Raw genomic sequence first — 25,399 nt, forward strand, 5'->3', positions numbered from 1 at the left:
AATTTTCAGTTAAGAAATGGTTTGTTGAGGAAAGATAAAAGAAATATGTCATGCAATACCTTCATGCTGATATTTTCTCTCTCTTTTCTTAACTCTATGAAAAGCAATGTAAACAAATTGAAATTTTCATTCCTGAATCAGTCAAATGGGAAATGAACTGTTAGACAGGAGGGAAAATTTCAAGTTGAGATGTGAGCCAAATGGCCATCTTCATCCTCTAAGACCCATGCAATTGATTAAACTCAAAGGCTGACTTTTAATAAGGTTTCTGAAAAACATAAGAAATTAGATTCATTAAATTTGCATAAGAGAAAGTCTTTCTTGTCTTTTCTCCAAATGATCAAAGTCAGCCCCCGTGTTTAACTCTCACCTGGAATGACTGAAATTGTTTTCAATGCTCGGAGAACTCTGAATGTTCTCAACGCTGAGACATTGCCCAGGTCCACAAACTCTGTCACATATCTGCAATAGGGGAGTTTATACACAAACACAGTGACAACACACACACAAACACAAAGAACAACTCCCAAATAGTTGGAGTTATGAGTGGCCTAATGCTTCACACCAATCACTTCTTACCTGGGATTACAGAAATAGTTTTCAAAGCTCTCAACACTCTGAAAGTTCGAAGAGCTGAAACATTGCCTAGGTTTACAAATTCTGTTAAATACCTGTAGAATTAAATCAGAGTTATTCAGAATTTAGATAGAGTCTATGATACTTACCTTTGCCTTTAGTCAAGGTATTTCCTACATTTGGAAAGTCTTAAAAATATAGTTCTGCAAACCTTTTCTTTCCTATCATACCTAATTGAATTTATATAGATCTTATTTGACATATTTGGTGTGAGCAAAATGTAAATATATTATTAAAATGGTTTTATACACTTAAATGCCTAAATAAACAATAACATGCTGCAGTTATTAGATCTCAACATTATGGTAATATAGATATTTAATAATCTTATAAAACATCAGTGGCAAACCTGGGAAACTGTAAGCTAAGTGAAAGAAGCCAGACACAAAAGGCCACATACTATATGGTTCCATTCATGTGAAAAGACTACAGTAGACAAATCCATAGAGATGAAACATAGTTGAGTGCCTTCCAGTAGCTAGGGGGGGTGTGGGGGCTGAATGGAAGTGACTGCTTTTTTGGGGGTGATGAAAATATTCTGAAATTAGAGAGTGGTGATGGTTGCACAACTTTGTGAACATAGAAAGAACACTGAATTTTATACTTTAAAGGAGTAAATTTTATGGTATGTATAGTCTATTTCTATAATAAAGGAGATGCCCCCTGAGAAGTGGCAGCCCTGTGTGACACAATGTTGTCTCACCAGCAAGTGGTAGGTACAACTGCAGTCATGTGTGATCATGAAAGGAGGGAGCTTGATGGACAAGGAGGTGGGACAGGGGGTGAGGGAACCGGAGTCCAGAAATCTAAAGACCCTTCGTTTTTGTCTAAGTTCTTTTAATGAACATCCACTACCTGTACATCAAAATGATAGAGCCAAAAATATTCTATCTAGGTTTGAGATTAAAAATTTTTTTTAAATGTTTCTGACATATTTTGGAAGAAAGTAACCATGTGAATAAATTACAATTATCTTACCTTATAATAGACAAATATGCAAATTGACCGCACCTTCGCTACGCCCAAGCCACGCCCACCAACCATGCCACGCCCACCAACCACGCCCACCAGGAAACCGTTGCAGGGACGTTGGGGTGTGGCAGAGCCCAAGGCCGGGAAAGCCGCCCGAGGCTTTCCCGGCCTTGGGCGCCAGTGGGGAGCCTGCGCCGATCGCAGGAGCCGACCTGGGGGTTGGTTCCTGTGATCGGGTCGCAGGGATGCTGGGGTGTGGCGGAGCCCAAGGCCGGGAAAGCCGCCTGCGGCTTTCCCGGCCTTGGGCACCAGCGGGGTGCCTGCGATCGGGTAGCAGGGACGCTGGGTGCAGCCGAGCCCAAGGCCACCGTCCAGGGCCAAGCCCGGACCCTGAAAGAAGGCAGAAGGCGGTGGCCACAGCCAAGGCCTGGGTCCCCGGTGCCGGCAGAAAACTGGTGCAGGCAGCCAGGTGAATGAAGGTCTATTGCACGAATCTTCGTGCAAACGGGCTACTAGTATGTTAATATTTTTCTCCTTGAAAATAAACTGTGGATGCATGTGTAATACATATACAATGCATAATGTTAGGTTCAATATGCAGTGACAGCCCTTATAAAATATACTAGTGGCCTGGTGCACGAATTCGTGCACATTGAAAAAAAAATTAATTAGAATATTTTAATATTGCTATTCGCCCTTTCTCTATAATAGAAGTGTCAACTAAATTCATGATCGACAATGACAGATCAAAACACATGCATGCGATTGGCACCAGCGAGAGTTTTATATGGCTTTATATGTATTGTGCATGCGCGAGTCAACTTAGCCTTTTATAGATATAGAACAAACTTGCTTAATTAGACCTGCTTTCTGATTTAGCTAAACTTTTTCCAACCCAGTGAAGCACTACAAACTTCTCTTTCAGGTAATTGTCAGCAACATAGCAGTAAATATCAACAAGAAGCACATTATTATTATAGATCACGCAGGGAGAATAAAAGGTAAAATATTTAACTGCAGCAGTGTTTGACTATATTCTGTGCAGTGAGAAAACCTGAAGTCATTTTCAAGTTCCACCATTTCTTACTTCTTTTCAGTTGGGTCAAGTTTCTAAACTTTCTAAATCTCCATTTTCCGGCTAATGAAAAGAAAATAGGATTCCACCGAGTCTCCTATCTACCTACTCCAGGAGTTCTGTGAGGATCAAATGAGATGAGGCACGGGAAAATGCTTCACAGACATTTGGTTAAAGTGGAAATGTTTCCACCTGGCTATAAAGCAAGTTGTGTTCCTGGGCTGAAGAAACTGCAAGGAGGCTAGTCGTCGCTAGGGAGAGGAAGCTGCGCATTGATATGTGACATCATTACCAGGATGGAGGGAAGGACACTTAGCATATTAGCCTTTTATATATATATGTATATATATATATATTTATATATATATATATATATATATATATATATATATAATACACACACACACACACACATATGTGTGTGTGTATGTCTATATTTTAATATACTTATTAGCATTTGAACAGTATATGTTAATAAAAAGGGTACCATACTTATAATTAAAGACCTATTTTTTTTTCCTATGATTCCAACAAGTTTTATTAGTTTTTAAGTAAGAACTTGGAAAATGTGTGAACCTAATTGTCACCACATAGACTGTCCATCCAAGTGCTGGGTGCAGAGGGAGATGATCAATTTTAATGATGTCATACACATTCGAGTGAGAAATGATCTTCCTATAAAAGTTAGTATTTGCCAACAAATGACTAGCTTTTATACAGTTTTATTTAAATGTAAGCATTGTTTTTACTGAAATATTGTGCTGTCTGTGATTTTTACGAGTTTGCCATTTGCAAAACTGAATGTAGTACTTACGCAAAAACAATGACGATAAAATCAAGCCAGTTCCATGGGTCACGAAGGAAAGTGAATTCTCCTACACAGAAGCCTCTTGCAAGGATTTTTATAAGTGATTCAAAAGTATATATTCCAGTAAAAGTGTACCTAGACACAAGAATCCATTGGGATGTTAAATATGAAAAACATACAGCACTAGGTGAATCTTTATAATTTATTTTTTCCTGATTAATCAAAGGAAGATATCTACTGCAGTGTGGCTGTTGGCTTATGGACCTACTCTATTAGAATAAACTAATAGTCAAGGTCTTTCCAAAAAAACCACACACCTTAGAAGGTCCATATCGGAAGCTCTCCTAGAAAGTAGAAGTACTGAAAGTTTCTAAGAACATAGGTTTAGATATGCCTAGAAAGTTCCTATGTTGATCCTATCAGGAATATAGCCAAGGATAAGAAATATATAACATTTCTAACAACAGGCAGGGTGTCTCATACATTCATTCTTCTGGAAAAGACTGTATAATCTAATTATTCTTTTCTAAATATTCTATTCTACTGCTGTCAGGGGAATACCATAGAAGAGGAAATAATAATAGAAAGAAAAGAAACTATATAACATGGGAAGATAAACACCACAATTTTTATAGATGGAATAACTTCTGGTCGGAAAAGGAAAGGATAACAATGATACTTCTAAGACCATATTAAAATGTACATATACCCACTTACTCTACATTCTTGGCCCAGTCTGGAGGGTTACTCATGGTCATAAATATGCAGTTCGTCAGAATAGTGCACATGATAAGCATGCCGAACAAGGTAGCTTAGAGTCAAGGAATATGATGAACGACCATGGCAGGAATTTTGACTATTTAATTATAACACCTGTTGAAATCTTTTTCTTAGAAAATAATCTATGCATATAAAAGCCTAAGCAATTGGCTGGCAGCTATGACATGCACTTACCACTAGGGGGCAGACGTTCAATGCAGGAGCTGCAGAGCAACAGCAACTTTGCAGAGTGCCCTTTTGCATTCTGGGACCCCTCAGGGGATGTTAGACTGCCAGTTTAAGCCCAATACCCCAGGCCAGGCCGAAGGACCCCACTGGTGCATGAATCTATGTACTGGGCCTCTAGTTATTAATAAGTTTATAGACTTTGTAAAATCTCTTTGAACACGAGAGTAATAGGTCAGAGTAATTTATCCTTAGTTTTAAAAGTGACATTCTTCCAATCTCTGAGAGACCTACACCAAATTATATTGAAATGATAAACTAAGAACAGTCTCTTCAGGTACGAAAGGACTAAAAATCTATATTAAATAAGAGAGCTAAAACTACATTTTAAAGAACCATTGCAAGTAAGCATTTTAAAAGGATATGAATGTACTAAAATCTTAATAGATATTCTTCTCAGAGGACTGAAAGGAGAGAGCATGTACAAAGCAGGCGTGGCATTGAAACGGAAGATTGCTTTCCCTCTGTTCAAAACTACGAAAGTCTGCAGGATCAAAAAGAAAACAGGATGAAATTGAGAATCCAAAATGTAGTACATTAATCTCAGCAATTTTCTTCTCTATGTGGTAGTGTCATATTAAAGTAACACTGCCATCAGACTCAAGCAATGCAGTTCCAGTACCACTGAAACACCTATATATATCATGCTGGCCAATGAACTCCAAGTCCATCACTTCTAAGCAGGTTAGGAAATGAACTATTTATGAGCATGTGTTGCTAGAGCACCCAAAATACAGTGTCTTTTCTTTTTTATATCCCTTCAATGCCCACATCAGTAATAAAAACTTGTGGCCATCGGAATTAGTTTAAAATACAACTTCCTTCATTCACTACACTGCATTGTAAGCAAACCAATTAAAAACTATCTATCCCTGATTTTTACCATAACACCTTGAGACTTTTAATCCTTGTTGGCTATTGTTATGGTTAGCAGAAAGTGCTCCAAAATATGAATTCCTTCAAAAAATATTTTCACAAATATTAGAGTTGGAATAATCCGAGTACCTAGATCAATTTTTCTATTTTAGATGTAATACTAATAACAGCTAAAAATAAAAGGACACAAATTAAAGTGCTTGCTACTACCCATGGTAATTTTTTAAAATGATACCAGTAGAACTAAACATTCTTAAAACATTTAAAATCCAAATAAGTAAATAGCAGCAATAACAAAACACTAAAACAATCTACTGTTTTTGGATTGAAAATCAGAAAGTCCAAGTTCAAATCCTTGTCTTACTTTTCTGCACTGTCAGGCAAATTACTCGTGTTCGCTAGAACACGTTGACTTGGTCTTTTTATTGTTGTTACTTAATCTTCATTTTATACAAGCTAATGAGTGGGATTCTGATAGTCAATATTTTTCTAAACTGGGGACATAAGTTTGAATATCTTGCTTTTCAATTGCATGTGACACTCTTTTCAAGAAAATGAATCTGAATCTATTATTTTTGGATGCCCTTTTAATATTCCTGGTTTCTTTCACTGTACTAGTTTTATGTCTAAACATAATTTAACATAAAGTTCACTTTTACAATGAAAATTAGTTTTAAAATGAATACCTAGTGTTTGAGTATGAGTACTGTTTTCTTAAATTTCAATATACCGTGCTTAAAATTCATTCATCCATTATTTTCTACAATTGTGTAGTGAGCAACTATAGTGTAAGAGGCAATGAAAGGAGTTTGAACTTAAATGAGGCATGAGTTTTGCATACAAGGAACTTTCTAGAAAGGCAATAGGAACATGATAACTCTAATATATTAAAGACAAGATGTGAAAGGAATCATACAGAGAAATACAAATGGAGGAGTATGAGAGCAAAGAGGGAATAGGGTCATATGTCTGTCAGAATTATCCGGGAGATTTCTCGTCCTTATTCATTGCAATAGCCTTTCTCTCCTCAACTTTCTGGGTAATTTTAAAAGATACTCTTTTCCCTTCTTCTTGAAACAATGGAAAATTTTTCTGATATATGCCCTACCTCCCTGATATCCCAGACTCCTCCTTCTCTCCAACACTGGAAATGAAGCAGCTCTCCAAACTTCATTATTAATTGAGCAATCTTATATACTCCCAGGGAGTCAGCTGTCACCTCCACAAAATGCACTCTGGATATATTCCCATGACTTGTCAATTGACACTTGTTTTGTTCTTACTGGTATGCATTTAAGGCATGTCCAGAAAGGAAGAACATTATGCTGAACACTTTTAAAAGATTAAGGAAATCAAAATGGTATGATAGAACCAGTTTCAACAAAAAATTAGAAAAAGTAGATATTCTGAATATCCTACATATGTATTTACTTGAATATTTTAGTCATGATGTGGATTTTCCCTCAATTCCACTCCAATTTTAACTAACTTTCCATACAGAAAGAGGCAGAGACTGCACCACTGCAATCTCAGTAAACTCACTTTTTTGTCTGCATAGTAGGGGTCCAGGTCCTCCAGGGGCTCCGACACCATGCCTGGAGGGATGTCCCCATAGATGAAGGGCAGCTGTTTGCCAGCTTCCAAGTCAGTGCTTGGCTTTGGGCCTTCTTCATGATCGTCTTTCTTTTCTTCTTTGGGTTCCTTTGTTTTACTTTCAGCAATACGTTGTTCAATGAGGGCAAGAGACTGTTTTGTGAAGTAGACAAAGCTCTGAGGTCCTGGGGGAGGCAACATTGCCATCTTTTCATCCTGTATATTTTATTTCCCCTTCAGCTCCTTCATAAGAGGCCTAAGTGGGAATTGAAAAATAAAGCCTTAAGTGTTTGCCAACCAATGATGGCACATCAAAATAATAGTAATAATAGCAATCATTATTATTATTAATAAACCACTTTTTGGCTTCAACTATAAAACATGATGTTCACAGAATTATTAGCATGTTAAGTCAGCATTTATTGACTATTATGTGCAACACATTTTCCATGCTTTCTAGCCACCTTTATTTTAAAATTTGAACTTTTTTAAAGTAAAAAAGTGACAACTTAATGAAAAACAATGAATTTCCTTTATTTTTCATATGTATTCACTCTTAGTGCATTTCAACTCAACTCTCCCCATTTAAAAGACTTTATGAGAATGCTTCTGAGACCACCACTCCCCAGCTTCTCCTCTTGCCTCTCTGATCCTCTTCTCATAACTTGCTCACAACCCCTACTTCTCTCTTGGGGAAACTCATTTCTGTGAATGAGGTGGTGAAGACTGTTTTATTCTATTTTACACATTCATTTCTTTTATAATATACTAGAGGCCTGGTGCACGAAAATCGTGCACGGGGGGAAGCGGGGGTTTTTCCTCAGCCCAGCCTGCACCCTCTCCAATCTGGGACCCCTCGAGGGATGTCCGACTGCCCATTTAGGCCCAATCCTAGGATTGGGCCTAAAAGGGTAGTCGGACATCCCTCTCACAATCCAGGACTGCTGGCTCACAACTGCTCGCCTGCCTGCCTTCCTGATTGCCCCTAACCGCTTCTGCCTGCCAGCCTGATCACACTCTAACCAATCCCCTGCCAGCCTGGTTGATGCCTAACTGCTCCCCTGCCAGCCCGATTGCCCCTAACTGCCCTCCCCTGCAGGCCTGGTCACCCCCAACTTCCCTCCTCTGCCGGCCTGGTCCCCCCAACTGCCCTCCCCTGCAGGATTTATCACCCCCAAATGCCCTCCCTTGCAGGCCTGGTCCCTCCCAACTGCCCTCCCCTGCTGGCCATCTTGTGGTGGCCATCTTGTGTCCACATGGGGGCAGCCATCTTTGACCACACGGGGGAAGCCATCTTGTGTGTTGGAGTGATGGTCAATTTGCATATTACTCTTTTATTAGATAGGATACATATCCCTTCAGAAATCAGAAAAAATACATTTCTGTTTTGAATTAAAAACAATTTGGGAAAATATTTTGGAAAGCACAAAGGAGGGAAATTTGGGAAATGTTTGTGATTCAATTAAAAAGGTAAAAATACCGCTAGAATATGCATTCAAACCATGACTTCCTTAATTAACCTATATATGAATACAAAACATTAAAAAAACCTACAGAAAAAATTTATGAGATGTTTACTACAGTGTTTTTATAATATTGAAAAATTGTAATCAATCCAAAAGTCTAATATTCAAGATTTCATTAAATAAAAAATGAGCATAAAATGAAAAACTGAGCAACTCAGTAGCCTCTAAAGACTGCTTTTAATGACTACTAAATGAATTCTAAAAAATGTTATAATGGATAATTAATGGAATGCAGGTTACATGCACACAAACATATTTGTATATTCATTTAAATTTTTAAAATGTATATAAAGTAAATCTGAAATTAAACATACAATATATTTAATGAAGCTTATTCCTATCTGAGGGGTTATAAATTATTTCTATTAATTTTTATTGACATTTTTTAAATTTTTACAAGGAAAATGTCATGCTTTTTTATTCAACAAGTGTATTTGAAAAGGATTTAAACTGATTTGACATAATTTTAATATATTTAATAAGTCAATATTTATTTATGTTTAATTTGTAATTTTGACAAATGTATTATTACATTTCCACTTCTTTTTCTTAAATATATTTTTATTGATTTCAGAGAAGAATGGAGAGGGAGAGAGAGAGATAGAAACATCAATGAGGAGAGAGAATCATTGATTGGCTGACTCCTGCATGCCCCCTGCTGGGGATTGAGCCCATAACCCAGGCATGTGCCCTTGACCGGAATCGAACCCAGAACCCTTCAGTCTGCAGACCAGCGCTCTATCCAGAGCCAAACCAGCTAGGGCACATTTCCACTTCTTATTAATAGTATTATCATGGCATCTTCTTTAGAGTGAGATCACAATATTGCACACAAAAAAAACCACCTTTTTGTTCTCATAATTGTTTTACCCACCTAATCTCATATTAAGAGATACTTAGATAACTAGTTCATAATTCTGCAACTCCAAACTGCAGCTCCAAATTAATTTATTAATGTCAGAGTGTCAACTCTGTTATGGTTCAAGTAGGATATGTGTGTATTAAGTCCATATAATATTATATAAGAATTGTGCTTTTGTAATGATTATTATCAGCACTTTGTATTACATATGAAATTTATATATTTTAAAATGGAATTATTCTCTTAAAATATTTTTTCATAAAATGTCTTTAGGAAGCAGCTTTCATTGACAATTTTCAACATTTCTTGTAAAAAGCAAGAAATCTTTGAATTTCTTGTTTTTTCAACTGTGATTAAAAGGATTAAGATATAATATTTCATTATTCCAAGAAGCAGGGGAGTAATTATATGTTAATAACTCTATAATAATTTATGGCTCTGTTTTATATTTCACCATCAAGTCCCTTACCTGTAGCTAACTTAAATTCTATTTTTACAAAATTAAAATTGGTCCAATAAATCATTTTGAATGTCTGCCAAAATCTGAGTCAAATTAGGTCAGATCTAAATTACTTAAGATAGTGGACAAATGTAAAAATAAGTAAAATAGAATGTTTTATTGGTGCACACTGTTGGAAATTGAAAAATTGCTTTGAAAATGTCACTGCTCTGGAAACAGATAATGCTATTTTCCACAGATATTGGTTTTGGCTGGAACACCATTCATTTTTAAAGTATTCTCAAGCCACAAAGGAATCAATACATGAGCATTTAAAAAGAGCATTTTAAAATAATTTATACCTAGCATCATCAGTGATAACTCATGTTGGTAATATAGTCCCTTGAGATGATATGATGAAAATGGTACTTGTACACACAGTTTTCCTCCCCAAAACTCACAACTTAGATCTAATAATGAGAAAAACATCAGAAAAATCCCAAGTCAGGGATGTTCTACAAAAACCTGACCAGTACACCTTCAAATGGTTAAGATCATCAAAAACAAGAAAAATCTGAGAAACTGCCAGAGCCTAGAGATGCCCAAGGAGACAGGATAGTGAAATATATATAATATGGTATTTTGGATGGGATCTAGCAAAAGAAAAAGGACAGTAGGGAAAAACTAAGAAAAGGTGACTAAAGATATTAATAATAATATTTACCAATATGGTTTCATTAATTGGGGAAAATGCACCATATTAATGTAAATTGTTAATAATAAGGGAACCTGAGTATGGAGTACATGGGAACTCTGTTCTATCTGCATAAATTTCCCATAAATCTAAAACTATTCCAAGATGAAAAAGATTATTTAAAAAAGAAATCACAGATGTAGAATTACAATGATGTTATATAAAATTAACAATGTCTCAGTAAATTTGACTTTATCAAATAAATACATTGCCATTATCGATAATGTAGCTAAGCGATAATAGACCTATAATTCTAACTACTTTTAATTAAAATGGGTCATAATTAATAGATAAAATAATATTTTACAAAGTACAAAATAGCATCAGTTTGATCAATGAAAGATCCATTAGAAATGCTGATCAATTTTTTTAAGTCATTATGTTTGGGATGATAACTTTCTACAAATGTGCACTAGATTGGAGTCACAATGTCTGAGCCCTAATTATATGTGAGAGTCATTATGGTTAAGTAGGCTAAAAAATACATCTGTAAGGGATTATATGTATTTTGTTTTAGAATAAAGATAATTTAACTCACTTGGTAGTGTTACACATACTAAATACTTTTTAAGTTGTTAAATTAAGGCTTCATTTTATATATCTGAATGATGCTGTTACGCTACAAAAATCTCTCTTTCGGTTTCTGTGTTACTTTAGGAATTGTGGGGTAATAATGAGATGAAAGAAACCTATTTGCCTCAGCAATTCTCATTTTGCTGATACTGAACACCTGATAATATCGACAAAACAAGGCAAAAGAACAGCCCCACTCTGGCCACCAGGGAAACACTTAACCATTGCTTAAAACTACAAAGACCTCTTTTTGCCGCCATGGCATTTTAAAATCTTCTATAATCAGTGGCATCTCCTTCACCCCCTTCCTATTCATAAAATCTAAAATCCCATGATAAAAGAGAAATACATCATCATGAAAGATGAGAGGCAATGTTTACTTCCAGTATGAACTGTGATGACATAAGCTTTCTTCCATGAGACCTAAAATACTTGTACATGAGTCTGGAAGTTCTGCTCTATATCCTGGCATCAAATGAAGAGTGTGAGTCCTTCCTACACCCAGCCTCAGGAGGTGAGGGAAATATCAAGATCATATAAATCCTGTATGTCAACAGCAAGGCGACAAAGCTGAAACATTCAAAGAGAAGAGGCAGTGCACTTTATCATCCAGTAGCTCTACTTACTATTTAGATAAGAACGTGAAAACTGCTTGAAAACTGAATCTGGTGAATATTGGAAAACATAATTATTAAACCAGATTTGAGTCCAGTCTTATCTGCTCTCTGAATTGTAATTAAAAGGACTCTCAATAGATTTTCATTTTACTGCTATTTGAACACCTAAGAACACCACTGGAGGAAAGCAACTAGATCTTCCCTGACTGTAAGGAATACACTTGCAAATTTGGTTCCATCCTTGGCAATATGACCACAGCAACCATGTTATGAACCAAGAGTTTTATGTAAAAAATAAATGTTACATCACATTGGACATCAAGACAATAGACATAAAGTGGGGCTGTTCTGGGCAAGCTTAGATATTTGCTCATCTGACTTTTGAGAGCTCCTTGGAGAAATTACCAAATAGGACCTGCCTAGTACAATTTACTTTTTCGGGGGAGCATAGGAGACTGTCTTAATCATTATTCTTTATCAGGGTAACCACAGTTACCATGTGATTTTCTGGAAGACAGATTGCATGGCTGCACAGCAGTACTGAATTAAACATGAGGAGATCTTAAGTCTTAAGTTATTAAGATTTCATCATACTGACATTTGCTACTGTTTGGAAATCCTGCACCTTGCTTAAATGGCATCCTCGTGAGTCTTAGAGCTGGAAACCTTAGATAACAGAGGATTCCCAACTTCAGTTATCCAAATTCTGCTTGGCATTGCCTTTAATATGCAAGAAAAGGTCTTTGAAACCTGACCAATGTTTTAATTTGCTGTCTTGATATGTGTCCTATTTTGATCAAAATAAAATACACAATTTTAGCTCTGACACTTCCTGAGGATCATCAGTTTATTATATTTGGACACTGCACAAATTTTCAAATAGCCAATAATGTTCTACCTCTGATGCTTTATCTTCCCCTTTACCAATCACTAAAAGCAGTGGTAATAATCCATTATATTGACATATTTAGGTAATGCCCATATAATATTTGTTACCTGAAATTTAAAAGTAACCAAAACTTTTACATGTAAGTAGGCAGAAAGACTTGAATTCATTCAGACAGCCTTTATAAATCTACATACAATCCTCTTTTTTCTCAATTTGCTTTTAACTTTATATAGTTTCTTAAAATGACATCAGAAGTAAACAAAGATAAACAGCCAAGGGTTATCCTATAAAGAGGTAATATGCAAATTGACTGTCACGCCCTCACACAAGATGGCTGCCCCCATGTGGTCACAAGATGGCTGCCACAAGATGGCTGGCAGGGGAGGGCAGTTAGGGGCAACCAGGCTGGCAGGGGAGGGCAGTTAGGGGGGAACCAAGCCTGCAGAGGAGGGCAGTTGAGGGGGGACCAGGCCTGCAAGGGGAGGGCAGTTGGGGGCAACCAGGCCTGCAGGAGAGGGCAGTTAGGGTGACCAAGCTGGCAGGGGAGGGCAGTTGGGAGGGACCAGGCCTGCAGGGGAGGGCAGTTGGGGGCCACCGAACCAGCAGGGGAGAGCAGTTAGGCGTTACCAGGCCTGCAGGGGAGGGTAGTTGGGGGGGACCAGGCCTGCAGGAGAGGGCAGTTAGGGGTGACCAAGCCAGCAGGGGAGGGCAGTTGGAGGTGATCGGGCCGGCAGGGTAGCAGTTGGGCGTCGATCAGGCTGGCAGGGGAGTGGTTAGGGAGTGATCAGGCTGGCAGGCAGAAGCAGTTAGGGGCACTCAGGCAGGCAGGCAGGCAAGCAATTGTGAGCCAGCAGTCCCGGATTGTTAGAGGGATGTCCGACTGCCGGTTTAGTTGGACATTCCCTGAGAGGTCCCAGATTGGAGAGGGTGCAGGCTAGGCTAAGGGGCACATCCCCCTGCCCCCAGTGCATGCATTTTGTGCACCAGGCCTCTAGTTTATAAAATAATTGCCTATCTTCCCTATGGCTTTAGCTAGTCCCTTTCACTAGAAAGCTAGTTTGAAGCAGGATAACTCTCCCCAACCCCCTGAGCCTGGTAACTTCTAATGGTTTCTCATGCCTCATCAGTAGTAAGCTTTCCCCAACAAGGTGGGGTAGGTACATTTATCCCTATCCCTTTAAACTACAGTCCATAAATCCATAACTTCACTTAACTGACTGCTAGAATTAGATTATGAAATCCTAGAGAGCAGTGTATCCTTAGCTTATAATTTTGTTGGAACAAAGTAGACCTGCTGCTTGATTTCATAGTTACTGGTCCCTGACATCCAGAATATTACAGGAAGTAAAAATATCCTTCTAGAGTGAGGGAGTTCTGTGTTTTTATTCCAGCCCTTGTTGCATGGTTTGTATAATTTGGAAGAATTCATTGGACTTTATATTTAGTATATATATATATATTTTTGCCAGGGCTGACCAGCAACCCCTAAATGACAGATGAACAGATTACTCCGACACAGTTTCACTGTGAAAGAGAGGGCGTAGATTGCCTGCCTCATTAGGCCTTTATCGTACTCTAGGTAAGGGCATTGAGGGATTAAGCATAAGGATTCCAGTAAACACCTGGGGGTCTGCATGTGCACAGACTTGTTTAGAAAAGTCGAGGAATAATTAGGGGTGCCGCCTTCGACACTCCTTTAAGTTTCCCCTAAGTCAGAATTCTGATAAATGGGGCAGGGGTCCTTCCACACACTTCCCTTTTATCAGAATATCCTCCTTACAAACTTTCCAACCAAGTCTCATGCTTCCTAACATTTTTTTTTCTATAAGAATATTGTACTTCTTGAAAGATAAAGGTAAATGTGGAATTTAAAAAGAAGACAAATGGAGAGAAATCATCACTCTAACTAAAGTATATATTAAAAGAAGTTTTTAGGCAGAAGGAAAAGATCCTAAGGCAGAAAAATGGAAATGGAGAAAGAATTGAAGAATATCAGAATGGGTATGCTTCTGTGTCATATCAGGAAAAATGGATTCTACCATGCAAAGTGAACAAATACCATACAAAGCAATGACCATGTCTTATGGATTTTAAGACTGTGTGGAATAAAATGCAAGAATGAATTCCAATTAGTATCTTTTATTAAATCCTTCAATTAGTATATGCAAACTAGATTTCATTTCATCTTATTTGACTTTCAATTATGTTAGTCTACAATCTTTTATTTTCCAAAATATGTTTTTTATTGTGTGTGTGTGTTTTGTTTTTGTGTGTGTATGTGTGTGTGTGTGTGTGTGTTTTAAGAGAGCAAGGAAGGGAAAGAGATAGAGAGATAGAAACATTGATGAGAGAGGTACATTGATGAGAGAGGCTACCTCCTGCAGGGCCCCTACTGGGGATCGAGCCCACAACCCGGGCATGTGCCCTCACCAGCTGGGCTCAGTCTACAACCTTGAGTGGTTTTATTGTTAAGGCAATTGTTCTCAGTTTTTTAAAAATGTAGATGGAATTTTCCGCTCTTGTGTAGGAAATACTATCCAAGAATTCCCTTAGAGTATACTATTGTATAAAAATTACTATTTTTCAAAGTAGCCTTATTTTGAAAGACCCTATAACTTAAAAGTAATTAGAAAATGAAGCTTGAATGACCAGTCTTCAGTTAAATTATTTGCAATATTATTGGTATTAAAATTTATGTATTTAAAAATATTTTTATTGATTTCAAAGAAAAAGAAACAGAAAAATCAATGATGAGAAAGAATCATTGATTGGCTGCTTCCTGCTCACTCCCTACTGGGGATTGAGCCCACAACCTGAGCTTGTGCCCTGACCTCCTGGTTCATGGGTTGATGCTCAACCACTGAGCCACCCCAGCTGGGCTAACATTTATTTTTTTGTTTATCCACCCAAGGATTATTTTTTCATTGATTTTTAGAGAGTGGAAGGGACCAAAGAGAGAAACAAGGCTGGAAATTCAGCTTGCAACCGAGGCACATGCCCTTAACTGGAATTGAACCTGGGATCCCTCCCTCTATGGGCTGACACTCTATCCACTGAGCCATACCTGCTAGGGCTAAACTTTATTTTTTTTTTTAAATGCCATCACAATAACCTATTAGCAGAATTAACGAAATATGCTTTGGGATTTTTCTTTATTAAGCTACAAAAGATTAAAGCATAAAGATCTAAGTGTTATCAATTCCTTATTGTTCAAATTACTAAAACAAAAAGAAAGTAATCTTGATTCTAAGATAATCCCACTACAGGTTATACAAACAATGATTGTTATATGTGTGAAATCATGTGATGCTAATATGCCTTTCATATGTTCATTCGGTGTTATTTACTCTTCAACCATTTTTTTAAAAGTGACTACTAAGTGCTAGATATGATGCCAGGTGCTAGGTACACAAATACAAATAAGGCATCCTTGGTGCTTGTCCTTTGGGACTTACGGTCTATTGGGGAATATGGGCAGGTAAATAACTGCACTTCAGCTCTCATGAAAGCAACGAGAACACACCACATTGAAAAGCCACCTGACCTGGATTCAGGAAGGGGGTTTAGGTCAAGAAGGAAAGTTGAGTAGAAGCTTGCTATTCTTTATCAGGACTATACTCCTAATAAGTCCTCTCTCTCCACCCTCTTCATTCAGAAGATTATTTATTAAGTGTTGCTATGGTACAGGAACTGTCTTTCTCATTTGTTAGGTTTTTCTGCAGTCTGATCACTTCACTACTCTCAGCTCTTCCAAACAACAAAAAATCATCTTTGGCTTGTCCTTCCGTGGGATTTGACATGTATAACTTAATAAGCTCTTTACATTCAATTTCCAGTTTTATATACACTCAGGCTAGTCTAATTTAAAATTAAAAGTTGGCACAAAGCTTGTAAGATTGAACAATAATTTAGCTATATTGTGGATAATATAAATCAAAGTTCCTGTATTCTATAGATTTTTTTTTTAATCTCGTGTTTAGAGAGTTAAAACTCCCCAGTTCATGGCCCATGTCGTCATTGGCCATGTAAACCTCTCTATTATTATTTTTTCTTTGTCAGCCCCATGCTCCATTCCTCACCGCTCCAGCCCCTTTCCATTCCCATCCTTAGGCAACCATCCAAATGTGCTTACTATGCATCTTTGTGTTATGTTTTCTTGAAAACTAAATATTATTTTGAATTTATATGTCTTTAATTTACATAGATTGAGTTATATACTTCATTCGGTTCTTTTTTTTTTTCTTTAATAAGCACTATGGGTTTAAGATCCAAACATGTTACTATAAGTACATCTAAACTATACTTCTAACTACTGGACAATTCTTCAATGTACATTATCAGACATTTTACCTATTTGCTCTCTTAGTTGGAACATCTAGCCTCCTACAACCCAGAGACAAATCCAGGTTTTATAGGCTTGTAGCTTATACAACTGGGGAGAGGAGGTGGTGACCCAAAAATGCAAAATACAAATGAAAATTAGATACAAAAGTAATAATATTAAAAGTGACCTCAGAAATTAAATGGATTGCTCATTTTTCATAAACTAACCAATACCACAAACACCACAAATTCCAAAATTTAATTAATGAACTTCCTAGCACACCTTTTTAATGCTTTCCCTTAATTTTTGCCTTCCTTCTCTTTGGTTATCTCTTTACAGGGCAACAATTTTGAAATGAAGGGAACAGAGGTAATTTAGTCCTTCCTTTAGCATCACTGTATATGTGTGTGTGTGTGTGTGTGTGTGTGTGTGTGTGTGTGTGTGTGTGTGTGTGTTGTTTTTATTACTGATAATTGAGAACATTATTTCAAATATTTTTTTATCCTTGTATTTCTTTTTCTTTTCTTGGAGCACCAATCAGAAGTGTGAGTAACCACTTTGTGTCAGATACTGGGTGAGATCTGGGAATTCAATGATATGACAAAATCCATTGCCCTCAATTTTAATTGCTTCTTTTTAATATAATCTATGCTTAGTGCATTACCTCTTGCACTCATATTATCTCTTCATAATATACTACTTTGTAGTTCCCTTATCAAATTCGACAATAGGTATAGTTGAGTCTAAACCACTTGGGAATTGTCTGAACTGTAGAATTACGATTTCACAAGTTAGAAAACTACCACGTATTATTACCTGAGTGGGGAGGGGCTAACCATTGCCATCTAATGGCACTTAAAATCAAATGTAAGATGACACTATTTGAAAGTTATACTATTTGAGGTAAAATACCTTCTTTTGCTTCAAGTATATAAGATGTATACATTTTAACTATTCAGTTACTCCACATCTGATTGCAAATACCTGGCCAATCTTATTTTCTTCCTTTTTAATCAAAAGCAAATTACAGATATGTTTATGCATATTATGTATATGTATATATGTATATGTCTCTATACATATATATTTATTTATATGTAATTATTAGTATTATGTTTATGCACCATCTGATATTTTTCATTTGGAATGAAGGGGAATCTCCCAGGCTGAGTAGTGGTGAGGAAACTGGAGACCTGCCTCTTACTGTAGGAATCTAAGGTGAACTATCCTTCCTTCCACCCTTCTAAGTACGGTGAGGCCAAACTTACTCCTAAGCTCATTCAAATGGATTCACTTGCTCTCTACTTTGATCCTGGAATGAGTGAAGCCAGGATGCAGGAAGGTCTGGCTGGAATTCCTCTGTGCTGGAGCCTTTGGGCCGCTATGGCAGAATTGTCCAGCAGTCCTGTCCTGGCCAGATAAGTCTGTCAACAGCCTCTGCTCCTCTCTTTAGTCTGCTCATTTCACCTCCAGCTCATCCAGCTTCCCAAATTCTTCCAATAACTCTGTGAGAACCCAGCACCTTCCAATAAATCTCCCTTTGGCTTGGGTCAAACAGTTTCTCTTGTTTTCAACAAATATTCTTGTTCAATATGGAGAAATTACTGTTGACTCATGGTGTGGAAACTAGACTGAGCTGTTTTGCTAAATGATTAAAACATTTCTTCTGAATCATCTGTGACTTTGCACCAGTTTTAGGCATCTACCTTGGGCTCCTATTAAGTGAAAGCATAAAACCTGGGTCTTTGAGCTACTGTGTCCAGGTCTCTATTATTAGCAGTTGAATATAATCTCAAATAGCAATAAAGTTTTATTAAAAACTATCAAATTAAATGACATTAATCTGATTCATAGTATATTAAACTGCTTAACTCTGAATAAAGTTATTCTTAGTAACACCATATACAACACTGAAACACACTGTACATGCTTCTGATTTTTCATACTTATTAACTTTATTTCATTTTTCACAATTATTTCTACTTTTAAGAAATTACCTTAGTGTTTGACATTTTACCATGAGGTTGGTTCCCTCAAGAAGCAAATACTTTATAACTTGCCAAGGGCTATAAAAACAATCCCATAATTGAACAATTTTAATACCATAATTAATATTTTTTCCAAAAAGAAAAATAAAGCATAGGACAACTATACCTTAGATAGCACTCAAAAGGAAGTTCAAAGCACAGGAAATTATCAGTTTACTTAGAGTATCCCATGAATCCAGAGGTAATCTATAATAATAAAGGTGTAATGTGCTAATTAGACCAGACGTCCTTCCGGACAACCTTCTGGACAAAGTGGGGCTGCAGCCACGGAATCGAGGAAGCTGCCAGCTGCGAGGGAGGGATCCAGGCAGCCGCCAAGGTTGCAAAGGCCTATTCTTTTGTGCATCGGGCCTCTAGGAGTTTAATAAGACTCCAGCAATTATAGTGTATATAGACCTTAGTCCAAATGGTCTGTTTATAAATGGCTATATTAAAACAATTCTTCCTAATTGAAGTTTTCCAACACCAATAGTGATAACATCTATTTTATAGCCTAGAAATAAAAAGAAAATTTGAATATTTAAGAAGACTACATTAATTACTATCTCCCAAGGCTCAACAATTATTAACCATCTTGACTTAATATGCAAATCTCAGATAGCAATTATCAGACTCATTGTTCTGAAAGGAACAGGGTGCAGCAAAGCTAACATTAAAAATTAATTATCAATTGACTTTTAGGATGCAGCAAATATTTTAAAACGCAGCAAATACTTTAAAATGCACCTCACCCTAATAGGGCACAATATAGTGCTTAAACACATTTTTCCTTTCCATGACAAAATTTAGGGAAGATAATAAAAACAAAACCTTTGTCATATATATTCCAGGCATAAATTATCCTTGTTTGTATTGGCTTCATTTTGGGGTTTATTTGGGGGTATGGATTTTTTTTTTTTTTTTTTTTAGTGAAAGGGAGAGAGAGAAAAACATCCATGTGAGAGAAAAACACCAATTGGTTACCTCCCCCATGCGCCCCAAATGGGGATCCGACCAGCAACCTGGGTATGTGCCCTGACAGGGAATTGAACCCGCCACATTTTGATGTAGGGGACGATGCTCCAACCAGCTGAGTAACATCAGCCAGGGTGGGAATGGCATTTTTAAGGCTGTGACAATTAAATTCTGTATTGGGAACAAATGTTATTTGCTAAGTTTCTCATTTTCAACCATTATAAATAGAGTGGGAATGCTCGTTAGGATTCTAGAGAAGTTCTTTGCACATATTGGACCATGACCCACAGTACAAACTATATTTTACACTGTGTGTCTGAGCATACATATTCACCTATATCTAAAACAAAGCTTCATAAAACAATATTTATTATTACTATGCATTACTCACTGATGTTCTCTCTTCCAGTCTACCCCCCATTCCATTTGTGTGTGTGGTGTGTCAAATCTACAACTCGCTAATCCTGTTTAAAAATACTATTCTAGAGTGATTAGGGCTTAGAGGAAATCTAAATCAGATCTCTCAATTCACAAATCAGGAAGCTGAAATGTCACCTAGAGAAAGCATATCAAACTCACGGCCCGAGGGCAGTATGCGGCCCACAATGAATATTTTTGCAGCCAAGCCAATATATCGGTATGTAAGAAACGTTTTAATAAAAATTTCATATAACTTAATTTTTACAATATCCTGTTATACATAATTATTAATAATGGACTACAAGTTTGCTAATGACTGATTACTATAATCATGTTGTACTCATTTCCCTTATGTGCCTTATGCACAGGTGCACCATTTCTCTCCACTAATACTAGCAGCGAATATTTTAGCAGCCGATGGCCACATCATTAGTGTTGTACTGACTTGTTTGGTGTGTGCAACAGGAAATATTTCGCTTTCAGAAACAAACAAACAAAAAAGGTTTATTTGCATTATGCTTATTACTTTGTGCACTTATTCAGTGTCTGGTAAGTTAATGTTCAAGAAAAAATATTAATTTTTATTAAAATGTTCTATTATGTTATGTTAATGACTAGAGGCCTAAGGTATGAAATTCGTGCAAGAGTAGGCCTTCCTTCCCCGGGCTACTGGCACCAGCTTCCCTCTGGCACCCAGGACCCAGGCTTCCCTCGCAGCTCTGGCTTCATCCAGAAGGTTTGTCCAGAAGGCCATCCGGTCTAATTAGCATATTATGCTTTTATTATTAAAGATTACTCATTTATTTCAGCCCTTTGTATTCAGCATGTCTCTATCAAAATAAACCTATGTTTCTCTGAAAATTGAAGCTTTTGGTTTTTTGCGGTCCACATAAACTTAAACCTTGCTTATTTGGCCCGTGTTAGCCTTCCAGTTTGACATGCTTGACCTAGAGGGTTACTTTGTTAAAGGTGACAGAGCTCTATAGAGGAAAGCCAGGACTAGGAAAAACCCAAATAAACAAAAAAAACAGAAAAAAACAACATTAGGTGAGGGATGTTTATGTTCTTAAAAATTCAAAGTACAGAAGTATATAGCTTAGGGTATGGGTATGTACCTGTCAAAAGTCTGGGCATCAGAATCACTGAAGTTTTTAACTGATGACTCATTTGGCTTTTGTCAGCAGGCCTGAGTTTAGAAATTCAATCAGTGAGTAGTTTATCTGCTTAACTGCCCTTGTAATTAAATAAAAACAATCCCCAGGAACTTAATTGAAGAATGCCTACCCATCGGTAACACCTAGAAGCTACACTGCTTCTGACACACTGCTCTTTGAAAATCAAATTTAAAATGACAGCCAGGTTGCTCTTAACTTCTTTAAAGGCATGAACAGGTAATTGCAAACTCTGATATTTAATGTGCCACAGAAAAGTCTCATTTGGAATCTTTTATTAACAGCAACATAATTTGGGAATTTCTAAATTCATAATTAATTTATGAATACGTGTGTAAAATGGGTGAAGAGAAGGGAAAATTAAAGAAATGTCTTGAGAAGGAAATAAATTTTCTCAGCATTCCGTTTAAGATCTTCACGTCCGTGTATTTTCATAGGCCCCCTGCCCCTAAGTATAATAAATGTATAAAGATGGTGGAGAAGCTTCTTTTTTTTTTTTTTAGTGATGGCAACAGTTTCTGCTTTATTACTCAGCAAGTTACAACTCTATAGATAAACCAATTATTACATAATCACTTCCTAAATATCACCATCTCCATTCTGTTTTACTTTGGCCTTATTATCATACTAAGCATTAATAAACACAATACTCGAATTTACTAATTGTTAAATAATTAAAATGGCCTTATTCACTTCTTTTTTTTTTCTTTATTGATTAAGGTATTGCATATGTGTCCTTATCCCCCCATTGTCCCCTATCCCCCCACTCATGCCCTCACCCCCCTGGTGTCTGTGTCCATTGGTTAGGCTTATATGCATGCATACAAGTCCTTTGGTTGATCTCTCCCACTTACCCCCACCCTCCCCTACCTACACTCTGAGATTTGACGGTCTGATTGATGCTTCTCTGTCTCTGTTTTTGTTCATCAGTTTATGTTGTTCATTATATTCCATAAATGAGTGAGATCATGTGATATTTATCTTTCTCTGACTGATTTCTTTCGCTTAGCATAATGCTCTCCAGTTCCATCCATGCTGTTGCAAATGGTAAGAATTCCTTCTTTTTTACCGTAGCGTCGTAGTATTCCATTGTATAGATGTAGCACAGGTTTTTAATCCACTCATCTGCTGATGGGTATTTGGGCTGTTTCCAAATCTTAGCTATTGTAGATTGTGCTGCTATGAACATAGGGGTGCATATATTCTTTCTGATTGGTGTTTCTAGTTTCTTGGGATATATTCCTAGAAGTGGGATCACTGGGTCAAATGGGAGTTTCATTTTTAGTTTTTGAGGAAACTCCATATTGTTCTCCACAGTGGCTGCACCAGTCTGCATTCCCACCAGCAGTGCATGAGGGTTCCTTTTTCTCCACATCCTCACCAGCACTTGTCGTTTGTTGATTTGTTGATGATAGCCATTCTGACAGGTGTGAGATGGTACCGCATTGTTGTTTTGATTTGCATCTCTCAGATGATTAGTGACTTTGAGCATGTTTTCATATGTCTCTTGGCCTTTATGTCTTCTTTTGAAAAGATTCTATTTAGGTCTGTTGCCCATTTTTTGATTGGGTTAAGTTGTATGAGTTCCCTGTAAATGTTGGAGATTAAACCCTTATTGGTGATAACATTGGCAAATATTATATTTGGCAAATATTCGCAAATATTATTTAACAAATATTAAAAAAATGTTCTCCCATGCAGTGTGCTTTCTTGTTGTGTTGTTGATGTTTTCTTTTGTTGTGCAAAAAATTTTTTAGAAAAAACATCAATTTTTTAACATATATTTTATTGATTTTTTACAGAGATGAAGAGAGAGGGAGAGTTAGAAACATCAATCAGCTGCATCCTGCACACCCCCTACTGGGGATGTGCCTTGCAACCAAGGTACATGCCCTTGACCGGAATCGAACCTGGGACCCTTCAGTCTTCAGGCTCTCGCTCTATCCACTGAGCCAAACCGGTTAGGGCATGTGCAAAAGTTTTTATTTTGATGTAGTCCCATCTGTTTATTTTCTCTTTAGTCTCCATTGCCCTAGGAGCTGTATTGGTGAAGAAACGCTTTGGCACATGTCTGAGATTTTGCTGCCTGTGGATTCCTCTAGTATTTTTATGGTTTCCAGTATTATGTTTAAGTCCTTTATCCATTTTGAGTTTATTTTTGTGTGTGGTGTAAGTTGGTGGTCTAGTTTCATTTTTTTTGCATGTATCTGTCCAGTTTTCCCAACACCATTTATTGAAGAGACTGTCTTAAATCTATTACCTTTCATTCCAATAGTTGATATCAAGTCTATTTAGGTAAAAAAGAAATACATTAACAACAACAAATTTGATTCCCTTGCATCTAAGTTCCTGCTCAACAACTATTTATTAATTAATTGCAAATTCACCATCAAAAAAAAGTTAATGCTAGTATAAAAATCATCTTAAGTTGCATTAGCTCTTTTATTTTAATAACCTCTATATAATAGAATGGTAAAAAATGAAGTAAATGGGAATCTTAGTGCAGAATATATGTATTTATAACATTTCTTATGATATCTCTTTGAAATAAGTCTACTGTCTACAGAGGCAGCGTATTATACTTGGAAAATCATAAGCCCCATTGTCACAAAAGCAGAGGTCTGAATGCTGGCTTTACCACTGCTGTGTGAGAAGCAAGTGACATGTTCTCTCACTTCCTCAGGAACTATACACCTAATTTCACTGGTGAAGAACTTACCTGGCTAATCTGTTGGGGAAAAGATCATGAAATAAGGCATGTCAAGAAACTGACTCGTTTTGTTCTACAGCATTAAAGACTTGAGAGAGAGAGAGAGAGAGAGAGAGAGAGAGAGAGAAGGGAAAATGGGAAACATAAAAACAAAATCCCCAAATAATAGAAACTGGGAAGAATATACTTTGAAAATTTTATAATTAATAAAACTACTTTTGACATGGAGTGTCTTCCAAGCTATATAATTTTTAACATTAATATATATTATTTAAAGGAAATATCCATGTGTATTTTTATCAAATATTGTTTCTACATCAATTCTACCACTACTTCTCAGTTTTACTTTCCCTCTTTCAATTAGTACTTTGATTCTTGGTTTTCTATTTTTATTTGATTAAGTTTCTAATGTTTTAGACTCAGTATTCCAATCATATCATTAATTTATTTCTTGTTGTACAAATATTACCAAAAAATATGGTATTGTGTAGTCCTGCTACCATATTCTTGATATACAATTATACTTGCTCTTACCAAAAGAATGTACCAGGTTAGCCAATATGCCTAAATACGAACATGAGTCTCTTTTTTTCTAAGACTCTCATATGAAGACACTGACAAGAGTTCATAGGAATAAACTATGCTTATCTGTGAATAAATTCTTAGTTCCCAGGTGCTGTGGGAAAAATGAAAGATCCAATTACAAAGTCTGAAAGGTTTCCTATAATTAGTGGCTATTAGGTTACTTTTGCTTATGACACAATACAGATGAAAGGAAAAATGGAAGAGGAATTGCTGTTTCATTTCTTATGTTCCTAATTGCTTTTCTTGACTAACAGCTTATATTTCAAGGAAGCCAAGCCATAATCATTTCATCAATAACATTAACTTGTCATTTTATTCAGGAAATATGAGGTAAGTTTTGGTCTTAACTTTAAGAATACTAGGAGATTCTGGTTTTACTTATATTGTCTTGTAAGCATACTTGCAGAATAATGTGGTCAATTTATAGGAAATGTCTCAGACTTATATTTCTCTGTGTATGTCATAAATATCTATCAAAATAATAATTAATTAAGGGATGTGTATACTTTCCAAAAATCTTGTCATGATTATACTATACTGTCTTTGACATTTGGGAAATTA

At 36.6% G+C, this 25,399-nt stretch overlaps 1 protein-coding gene across 1 annotated transcript in view; it reads right to left on the minus strand.

Annotated features, from left to right (window-relative positions):
- The window catches only part of SCN9A (sodium voltage-gated channel alpha subunit 9), a 126,121-nt gene that overhangs the window by 66,507 nt on the left and 34,215 nt on the right, over positions 1-25,399 (minus strand). Inside the window, exons 2-6 of the mRNA XM_054722948.1 lie at positions 6,915-7,221; positions 4,862-4,980; positions 4,209-4,298; positions 3,498-3,626; positions 580-671 (exon numbers count right to left, since the gene is read on the minus strand). Coding sequence (XP_054578923.1) covers positions 580-671; positions 3,498-3,626; positions 4,209-4,298; positions 4,862-4,980; positions 6,915-7,172 — 688 coding nt within the window. The 5' untranslated portion in view covers positions 7,173-7,221. The remainder of the gene's footprint in view (positions 1-579; positions 672-3,497; positions 3,627-4,208; positions 4,299-4,861; positions 4,981-6,914; positions 7,222-25,399) is intronic.

Source organism: Eptesicus fuscus, chromosome 11 (assembly GCF_027574615.1).
Source record: "Eptesicus fuscus isolate TK198812 chromosome 11, DD_ASM_mEF_20220401, whole genome shotgun sequence".
In the NCBI taxonomy this organism is placed as follows: Eukaryota; Metazoa; Chordata; class Mammalia; order Chiroptera; family Vespertilionidae; genus Eptesicus; species Eptesicus fuscus.